The sequence below is a fragment of the Carassius carassius genome, chromosome 4 (genome assembly GCF_963082965.1).
Source record: "Carassius carassius chromosome 4, fCarCar2.1, whole genome shotgun sequence".
Lineage (NCBI taxonomy): Eukaryota > Metazoa > Chordata > Actinopteri > Cypriniformes > Cyprinidae > Carassius > Carassius carassius.
Window position 1 is genome coordinate 9,761,756 of NC_081758.1, and position 10,981 is coordinate 9,772,736.

A 10,981-nucleotide genomic window follows, 5' to 3' on the forward strand; every position below is an offset into this window, starting at 1 on the left:
AGTTTTGACTGTTTTTTATATATATTAAAAGTGGATATTTCTCATCTCACAGGAGTCTCTGATTTAGCATGCTACATAAAATATATCAAAAAGGAACTTATGTCCATCTGTGTATGGACAGGAAACACGTCAACCTCATACACACTTTACACAAAACAGTAAGTTTCTGTAGGCTGAGCTGCACTCCATTGCTGTTGTTTGATTTTTTTTTTATCCTCATATCACAATTAAAAGTTAACGTCTTCTTTATTTGATAACTGATAATTCTATTTAACAATCCACACACTGTTTCCTGTGTAGGAGAAAGTGTAGTTGTATAGCTGTACATCAGAAGGACAACATTTGGTCTTCCAATTACTTTCTTGTTGTCTTACATTGGAATGTGACGGCTCACGTTATTGCAACCAGTAAAGATCAGCCCTCGTGCACCTACAAAAATTTCAGCGGAATTCCATCCATGATGAGTATGTTAATCAAAAATATTAATATAAGTAACTTCTAATTCATTAAAATATTAACTGTATTAAAACTCTGATCTTAATTTAAATATACTGACTTAGCTTGAAGTTACTAGAATGATTATATACAAGAACTTCAAATATTAGTTAAAGATGCATGAAAACTATTTTACCAGACAGAAATTTCTGCATATTAGTATGTGATTCTGCATTGGAATGTTTCATGTTTTCTTTCATTTTAGCAATGTGTGGTCCTCATTCAAAAATTACTTACAAAAGAAGCTCAGGCAATCTGACTGTTTTGGTGGAGTGGGGAAATGAAAGCAAACATATTAAAAGCTTTCTTGTAAAGTACAGAGAGTTCAACACTACAAGGTGGAAAGAGGTTAGTAGCAGACTTCAGACAAGAGGTCAGGCATTTATTAATAATTTCCAAAACAAATAACTGCACATTGCCACATCCATTTACTTACTCATTTGAAATATATTCTCATAATTGGCTGATACCTGTTTAAAAAATAGTGTAGCTAACACACATGGTAAATAATTTGTCCGATGAATATAAAAAGGTGGCTTTTCTTTTTTGCTCTAAGTTTATGAATATCTTCATGTGCATTTTTTTCCCTTAAACCCTGAATAATTTAGGATCCTATATAGTAGTATAGTAGTATAGTAGTTATAATAGTAGAGTGTGTACCTTTTCCCAAACCGTCAAACTATATCAACCTGTAAAAGGTGCATATTAGTACTTTGAGAGCACAAATTAGTTCATAAATTTTACGTATGGCAACTTTTAAAATACTACTGGCACAAGTGACAACTTTGTTTCTGAGAGTGTACAATTATAGCACACTTATTGGCATACTGCAACCCATGATGTAATGTGCTCAACTTCCGTTTTAAGAGTTGCCATTGAGATGGAAATAATCTCTCATGTCTCATTACTGGTTTCATGTTATCCTCTTATTTTAGAGTAATAGTATGCAGGGTGTTAATTGCTTGGTCGTTGGAGTTCATTTAAAATATTTGTATGGATGGCAGTTTTGTGCATAGCAAACCTATATACTGTACTTTAGTCTTGGGTCTTGAGCTGGTAAGATGTTGACAGTATCTAGTTGTGTGGCATGTTAGAGTGTGGTATAACACACTGGAACTGAGTAGAATGCAAGTCAGCTGATAATATGGACAGTTTGGTAAAGAACAGAGTAGTGGTGTGGTGGGCTACCACAGTGTGAAAAAAACAAGGTTGAAGTTTAGTTAAGAATAGATTCTATCTGCCGTTGTATCTTTCTGTCTGTAAAATCTTTAAACCTTCAAACTTTTTACACCTTTTGAAAAATTTTCAATCTAGGCTTTCAATCACACCAAGTTCGTTTTGACTAAGTTTACTTTTCTAGTTCTAAAAATGCAGGACTTAGAGTTAAGTTTGCTACAGGCCCATTACCTGATGTGAATTTAATTGCCTGTTCCACCTAATGTTGTACGCTTTTCCTCCACAGCAACAGTCTATAGACAACAAAAAAGGTGTTTTATTGAATCTGACGCCATCTCTGCCTTACGAGTTGCAAACACAGTGTGTCTCCAACAAAGAGTGTGTGCATTGTCCACTAAGTGAGGTCATCATAGTTCCACCTGGTGAGTTGAGGACAGAAGTGACTTAAAACAAGGGTGTATTTACTGATCTCTGTATTTTCTTGAAACTATACTTTTGTTGTTAATGAAGTGTACTTTTCTGTGCCACGAAACTAGTTACAAACACCCCCTTGTCTTGTTTGATCAAACAGGTAGAGTTGCACTAAACTCATGGCTTTGGTTGAGCTAGTGTTGTTCTCAGTCACTCCGCTCAAAGTCTATGTGTGGTGCTGGTGGCAGAGAAACCACACACTTTATCTTTAATATTTCATCGACCACTGTATTTTTTACATTTTCATTTCCCAGAACTCACAGATGCACCATCAATCCAACTGGAGACTCAAGACCATCATAATCTTTCTATATCACCAGGCCAGAGAAAGGTGGTCGTGAAGTGGGAGGTACTAACACATGTAATTTCCCAAGGCCATCTGTGGACATCCAATAATGGGATCCAATAAGAATCAAATAAGATCCTATTGGATAATCAAAAACTCGAAAATAGAATCTTATCTGAATTTCTATTCCCATTTGGATCCTGTTGTGTCACCAATAATTTTGTTTGAATATTCAATAGCTACAAAGGTAACAGATATTAACATTGTAGGAACTACAATTATACATAAGCACTCATTCGATTGTAGTAGTTCACTATTAGCTAATCAGTAATTACTATTTTTCATTACTCCCAGAAAACTGATTAGAAACTATATACAGTTTCATTATAAATGTGAATAATGCATAATTATTTCTAAAGTGATCATGGTAATTACTCAAATATTACCAAATCCTTCAGATGGAATTCTTAATTATTTTGGTACAGTATTCTACATGATAGCTCCCTAGTAATGACTGAAGTTCTTGTAAGCTTTTAAGGTTTTTGTAAGGTTTTGGATAGTAATTCCTTTTGATGGATTTGGAAACAAAAAAGTCATTACTAGCAGACTACCATCATTATTACAATAGTTATAAAAAAAACTAATCCTAAGAATCTTCTAACCATTAATGATAATAAAAAGGAATGAAGTAGAAGACTAACAAATAAGCATATCTTTATACAAAGTATGTGAAATTAGTCATTTGGGGTATGGCTAATTACTCGAAATGTTCCAATTGTCTTTACGGCTCTCCAGTGATTTGGTGAGAAGTGTGGACCATAAGATATATTTTCTTTAAGTAGCCTAGTAATAATAATTTGCACAAAAAAAAGACTACAAAAAAGTGTGAAGTTCAGAGAAATGATTGCCCAAAATCTTTTGAAACTAAAAGCCATTATCGATCTTTAGTAAATGATTCTGTAAGAGGACTCATAAAATGTACTAATTATTAACAGCTTATCCAAATCATAAGCCTGCTATTACCTATTGATTATAAATGGTTAAATATTAAAGTAGTGGTAAAAAGTCTCATTTATTGACTAGTTTCACATAAATTATTCAATTGTATATAGTTTTCTGGGAGGTATGAAAAAAATGTAATGAATAGCTAGTTGTTGCTTTCTTTGTTCCAGGGGAAAGAGCAGTAGAGGCAAAGATCAATTTACAAGCATTTTTTTTTTTAATAACAAATGAGGTAATCCAGCAAGATGCAGAAGAGAATAATCCAACTCAGGGACCCAACAACTTCTCACACTGTATGTAAAGACAACAAAAACAAAGACTACTGAAACACAGAGGTTTATATACATAGGATAACAAAGGGTTAAACAAGGCACAGTTGAGGGTAATTAGTACTGTTGCCATGGAAACAAACTACAAAGGGAAACACAAACTATAAATCCAGGCTAAAGAAACAGAAATGTTACAGTTGTGAATTACTGCATAGTTAATATTGGTTCGATTAATTAGAATGGTAACATTGCTACTCATTTGTTCCTGTGTAGTTATTCATGTAGTTATTCATGTTAGTCATTCATGTAGTTTAGCAGTGTTCTTAAGGGTGCTTTCACACTTGGTTCACTTGCCTGGTCCGAACCCGAGTTCGGTTGCTCCCCCTTCCCCCTGCCCCCGCTGGACTGTGTTCATATTATAATATTTGAGTCAGAACCGTGTTTCGCTTGCATCATCAAGCCAGCAGCTGTTTACCCCGTTGCTTGGTAATGACAGCGCAGGAGAAGGCGGCAAATGCATAACATTACTCTCTTTTGCACTTTTATGTATTATGTTTTTGAACATAATGTTTGAACATAATGAAAAGCTTCGGTACATAACAGCATTTGCGTCTGTCTTACGAATGTACTAAAAATGCTCTAAAGAACGTTGAAGGCGAACATTAATGAGATGTACAGCTCTCTGCTTGCAGGCGTCAGTCACGCACATCAGGAAAGAGGGTGAAACACACACACAAACACACAATTTTCATCAAATAATTTGTCATTAAAAGCGGTTCACTTCCGCGATTTGGTACGATTGCATTCAAATAAGCAGCGTAAGCAGAGTTCACATGAAGCATACCCCAGACCACCGTTTTTAAGCGGACTCGGGTACGGTTTACGGGTGCGCATCCGAGTACGGAAGACAGCGTTCACATCATCCAAACGAACCGAACTCGGACATCAATCGAACCCGGGTGCGCACCAAAAGTGCTAGTGTGAAAGCACCCTAAGTGTTACCAGAATCCTTTAAGATCGATTCAAAATTATAATAGAAATTCTGATCATACCTTTTTTTCCCAGTATGCAAACAGTGAGGCTGTGGCTAACTACAGTGTGACAGTGAGGAAAGTATCCGGGGAACCCAGCAATCGGGACAGTTTCAGTACTGAAGATTCATCTCTCACCCTGGTCCTGTCCTACTCTGCATATAACATCAGCATCAGGGCTTTAAACAGTGCTGGATCGTCTCCTGTTTCCAGTATAGCGATGGAGCAAATGGACGAATGGAGGGGTACATTGCTTTCACATTTTCTTAAATGCTACATGCAGACTACTCTGGTTAGCCTCATGTCAAGGAGTAAACATACTGTATATATGAACACTGGATGAGAAAATTTGCCACATTGCTGTTGTAAATGCTGTGTATTATTTAATTTTTTTTTTAGATTTGTTTGGTCCATTCACTGTCAACATAACCAGCAACAACAGTTTTAGTCTGTCCTGGAGCAGCTCTGACTCAAGTGTCTGTTACTCTGTGGAGTGGTGGGCCAAAGGACAGATACCAGCTTTCCGTCCATTCTATGTGAAGCAGATCAACAAAGAAAAAACAGTGAAAACCGAGAGCAGTAATGTCCCTTCCATTTACCCTTAATAAGTAGGATGAAATAACTTCAGAATAATATATTTGTAATATTATTTGTAAAATGAGTCAATGGAAACTTGGGCTGTCCAAGCTGATTAAAAAAGCCAAGTGTAAAAGAAAACATTCTATAAGGTTGAATCTAAAGTCTGCAGGTCTCCTGCCATCCAGGAATTTAGACTGACACCCCTGGTCTAGACACAAATAACTATTACAACTATGTTTTCTATTAGCATAAAATATACTTATATATATTTTACCTTGATTATAGAAGAGAGAGATTAACAGCTTTATTTATTCACAGCATTAAGGATTCCAGCATGTTCTACTTTTTTTTTTCATTTAATGCAGTTTTTCGGCCCTATACAAGATATTATTTCTTCCTGCACGTCAGACCGTACATAGACACCTGCAACATGAAGAATGTGAACGGCAGTGAGACGACCGGTGGCACAGCCCAAACTTACTTCATTGAAGGAAGTGAGTCTAAATATCCATATATGAAAACTATCACATTCATTATATATGAAAAGTTCTAATATATGCTTAGAAAAAATGGCAAAAATGACCTTTAGTGGTACAACAGCTTGTCAGTGGGGCAGTACCCTCAAAGCCACCCCCAGTACCCTCTCCTAAAAACACAGATACAGTAATTACAAGTTTGCTGGTCTGTAGACTGGGCTGCATCACTGATAATGCTTGGCTTTTGCCCGAGATTTCTTCATGCATGAATTTAATGCACAAAAGCACAGATTTGTAGTGAATTCTGAGTGTGCAAGTGTTAGAGATGTTCTGGATGTGTTAAGGATGATCTGCTGAACTTTGCCAGGGAAATATGAGCTATTGTGCATACTAAAAGAGAGAGAGAGAGAGAGGTTAAACACTGAAAATTTACAGTAACTGATCTGCTCTAGTTTCCTTGTAATAGTTACAGCAGTAAATAAGAAGAACTTAGATAACTTATGCATTATTGTGTCTGAGTGAACTGAAGCTTTTTGGGCTTTCAGGTCCTATCAGTGCTCCTGGGAATGTTAGCACTTTGAATATTACCCAGCATTCCTCAGTTATTACGTGGAGCCCTGTGTCTGAGGAAGACCTACGTGGATTCTTATTGGGCTACTACATCTACTTGACAGAGGACAATAATGAAACTTGTGAGTACAAGTCAGTCATAAAGTTATATTTATTCATGTTTTATGATTAAGGCATTAATCAGTAATTGCTGGCTGAAAAAAATGTTTTGACTAAATTATTGACGACAATAGGGACATTGTATAATTTGATAGTTCATGCTTTCAGAGAGTTTCAAGCTTATTATTAAGGATATTAAGGCTATAAATGTGAGATTTGTAAATGCAGTCTTTGTGTTTTTCTACCACATTCAACTTTTACAGCCTTCAAAGTGGATCCCAGTGTAAACAGCTATGAGCTGCAGAATCTCGAAAGCAACAGTGTGTACCGCGTGCAACTATCTGCATTTACAGCAGTTGGAGAAGGAAAGCGCAGTGATTCCACACACTTTGTCACAAACCGACCAGGTAAACTCATAGTTTTCATGGGATAATTAGTCTGTTACTGAACTATCTGTTTATCTGTTCAGAATACACACTGAATGTCTGGAGGTTTGTTTTTTAATCATATGGATTGAATTAGTCACATAAGTACTGACTACATGGCTTATTCTGACAGATTTCACAGCTCTGAACAGCATTATAGCCGCGGTTGTTGTAGGAATAATAATTCTTTTACTAGCTGTTCACTTCAGCTTCCGGCTTCTGCACAGGTAGAGACACTTGCATTTAATTTTCTGAAAGATTGCAATATATAACCAGTCAATATCCCTGCATGTCTGTCATCTAATGTAGAGTTCACTGTGCATTTTTACAGAGCCAAGAAACTGCTGTGGCCGAGTATACCAAATCCTGAGAACAGCAATGCTGTTCAGAAAATTGAAATTGCATATGAACTGGTAAGCAAGAGACAAAATATACTGCTGAAACAATAATTTTGTTGTCAAGGAAAATATACAAAAAATATACAATATTTATACAAACACTAATGACCTGAGATGGTAATACTATGGTTTAAATGGTACAGAAGAGTTAGAATCAGAACCAGAAATGGCCAAATATGTTTGCACATACAGAGAAATTGTTTTGGTGACAGAAGCTTCCAGTACACAGAGACAATAACAACAAAATACTCATAATAAAGAATTAAGATGTGTGAATGAAATACACAAAGCATAGCGCAAGTGTTTTTGCTAGTCTCCAAGAGGGTCTGGATGCAGACTTGCACTTGCACTCTCAGACTTGCACTCTCAGACACTTGCACTTCCACTAGTGACATTACTTGCAGTCTTTATTTTTTATTTTGTTGAATTTTTTATTACTTTTTGTTTGAATTTACCAACATTTTATAACAGTGGCGAAGACAAGAAAAAAGAAACTAAATTACAATGTCACTTGCAATCACTACTTGCACTCTCTGCTACCTGCGACACTTGCAATCGACACAAATCGTGAGTGTTGCCAATGGAGACAAGAAGCTGTGGTGGTGATTAAACGATTAAACCTAATTTAGTACTATAACGTACAGGGTCCTGAAAGAAAAAGACAAGACCCGCAAATCCGTGGCCAGAACACCAGAATATGAACGCTTGCGCAAAGTCTCTTGCTAAGCGTTTTCCTCCTGTAGAAAAACATAAATGCTTAACATGGCTTAATGTATTAAGATGCTATTAAAATATCAAATTAAATATACAGTTCATCATTTTAATGAATATGTATATAGTATTTTCCTCACATACCGCAAAATGTGGCAATATATATAGGCACGCAGGTGAGACCAGAATAAACTCAACACGCAAAGTTTCGCGTTAAGCATTTTCCATAAAGAATAAATTGTCAACAACTCGTTTATATCACTGTCTTTGTCCATTAAGCTACATTATGTGTTTTATTTATGATTTTCTATAGGAGGAAAACGTTTAATGTACAATTTAACGTACTTGCCTGTACAGAGTTGATCCTTTTAAAATCACTTAATGCATTTCATAACGCACATTCATATTTGCTGGTCTGTATATATGGTGTGTTGAGTCAACAAGACATATAGGCTAGGCCTACTGAATTGTCTTTATCATCTTAGTCTGTTATTAGGCCACATTAAGCGTTAGCATTGTGTTCATAGCCATCTGCTTGCCTTGTAGTACATTAAATAATAACTATATATCGAATTTGGTCTTTTAATTGAACTTAATGTATCTTAATACATTATGCCATATTAAGTGTTTGTTTTTTCTACAGGAGGAAAACGCTTAATGAAAGACTTTGCGTTCATATTCTGCTGTTCTGTGGCCAAGGATTTGCCGGTCTTGTTTTTTTCTTGCAGGACCATAGTAGTAGGCCTAGTAATTTAGTTTTTATCGTTTAATCACCACCACAGCATCTTGTCTCAATTGGCAACACTCACGATTTGTGTTGATTGGAAGTGCCATCACAGGTAGCGGAGAGTGCAAGTGGCGATTGCAAGTGACATTGTAATTTAGTTTCTTTTTTCTTGTCTTCACCACCTGGCTACTGTTGTAAAATTTTGAGAGATTCAAACTAAAAGTTATCAATAAATAGAACAAAATAAACAAAATACAGACTGCAAGTGACGTCGCTAGCGTAAGCACAAGTGTCTGAGAGTGGAAGTGCAAGTCTGCAGCCAGACCCTTCTCCTAGTTTCACCCTGACACAGTTCTCATTTTCCCGTCCTGTGATGCATTGTTTAAACAGTAAATGCATTTGCGCCCATGGGTGTGCTGGTCTAAAAAAGAAATTGTGAACAGGCGCATTGTTGGTGGATTGCTTTTTTGAGGAACTGAAAATATTGTTTCTTTGCATTAGTAATATGCGCCTATGGGTGCACAACGTGTGTACACTTTGCTCATTATACACACAGGGACACGCAGCAGCACACAATCATTTTTAAAAATGAAAACTTAGCGCAACTGGCTTGTATAGGGGATGGGCGATAAGTGCCATGACTTTTCTGGAGGCTCAGATGAATGGGGGAATGTCAGTTGAGAGGAAGTAATGTCGCCAGCGCAATATGATTGGATATGAATGGTTATGATTGAATGTATACGGTTCATACGATAAATCCCGCCTCTTGTTTTTGTGCAAGCTCTCGGTCTGAATGAAGAAAATGATGGCGTTATTGACTAATTATAAAGTAAACAACTAACTGCTTTGTGTCACATCAAACTAAAACTTGAAATGGTCTGAAAACGTGATGCTCACAGTTTTTAGTGAGCAGTTTTTATTTCATTATTTATTAATATTGGTTTACATTAGTTAATACAAATACTATTTCCATTTTTAGCTAATGTAGGTTCACAGTGCATAAACTAATGTTAACAAACAACTTTTGATTTTAATAATGCATTTAACAATGCATTAACTAAGCTCAATATATGCTGTAGAAGCAGGCTATTGTTTATTCTTAGTTTATGTTAACATCCTCATTTTAAAACATAACCGCAACGCCATATATATATATATATATATATACACACACACACACACACACACATACAAATACAAGTGTTCATTCTTTACAACCACTAAAATATAGGTGTTTGAACATATTCACGAGTGAATTCATTATTTGGATCCTTTGGCCACTTTCTGCTATGCGTTTCTTCTGCAGGGTATCCTGGAGCCACTAATCAGACAGAGATTAGAAGAAAGTGAGGGATGTGATTCCAGTACAGTGTGTGTCATTGGGAGCAAGAGGGAGGCATCTCCTCTCAGCAGCCCTCCCACTACACTTCTCCTCAGTGAAGATGAGGACAGCCCATCCATCCCGGAGGAGATCGCCTCACCTGACATCCCAACACAAGTCCCAACCAGAGAGCCTGCTATCAAAGAGACTTTCCCTACGGACTTGAATAAAACAGTCTCCATTTTGAGCACTTCTCTCAACGAAGAAGTCACATCCTTTGAAAGCAAAGACCCTGGAGAGACCGCCTCCAACCCTACAGTATCGGACTTCATCCCAGCATCCCAACCTGCTGTGGTTTTCATGAGCGATTACACTACCATGGAGATCTTCCAGCAGGTCACTATGACAGGGATTCAGGGTCCATCCATTCAAGCAGTAAAACCTGAATTGGCTGCTGTACATACAGGGCAGGATTACATTCGGCAGTCGTATTGTTTGCAAGAAACAGTCAAGGAACCACCAGGGGCATTTAATGGTACTGATGTTTTAAACACAGAAATCACAGTGCTTTGAGACACTTTTATCCTGTGATTTAGAGGACACTTACTATACGGACACAATCCCTCTGGAGCACCCTAAGATTAGGAGCCTCATTTATGGGGTATAATGTTCATTGTCTTGTTCCTGACAGCTTTAGCCTTTTAGTAATAAAAGATGGAATGCGCTACTTGTATTGACAGTGATTGGACTCAGGTCTCCGAATTCTACCTCTGAAGCACCAGTTCTCACGACAGAGACCACGGCATCAATGACACAGCCCTAGATGTTCCTTAAAAGAGGACATGAAATGCATTTTCAAATCTTTATATCATGTTTCTTGAGGTTATCAATGTTTAATTGCATAAAAAAAAAGAGTGTACCACGTTTCCATCCTTATTTTCACTT

The 10,981-nt window shown here is 36.8% G+C and overlaps 1 protein-coding gene across 2 annotated transcripts in view; it reads left to right on the forward strand.

The window, feature by feature from the left end:
- The window catches only part of LOC132133455 (protein sidekick-1-like), a 12,363-nt gene extending 1,382 nt beyond the window's left edge, over positions 1–10,981 (forward strand). The window contains exons 4-16 of one of the 2 annotated variants that reach the window (XM_059546283.1): positions 53–158; positions 301–464; positions 701–843; positions 1,958–2,093; positions 2,397–2,491; positions 4,765–4,975; positions 5,130–5,309; positions 5,675–5,803; positions 6,331–6,477; positions 6,718–6,861; positions 7,013–7,106; positions 7,211–7,292; positions 10,022–10,981. In XM_059546283.1, the coding sequence (XP_059402266.1) occupies positions 53–158; positions 301–464; positions 701–843; positions 1,958–2,093; positions 2,397–2,491; positions 4,765–4,975; positions 5,130–5,309; positions 5,675–5,803; positions 6,331–6,477; positions 6,718–6,861; positions 7,013–7,106; positions 7,211–7,292; positions 10,022–10,609 (2,219 nt within the window). In that variant the 3' untranslated portion in view covers positions 10,610–10,981. The remainder of the gene's footprint in view (positions 1–52; positions 159–300; positions 465–700; positions 844–1,957; positions 2,094–2,396; positions 2,492–4,764; positions 4,976–5,129; positions 5,310–5,674; positions 5,804–6,330; positions 6,478–6,717; positions 6,862–7,012; positions 7,107–7,210; positions 7,293–10,021) is intronic. The other variant, XM_059546293.1, reaches the window with a different exon arrangement.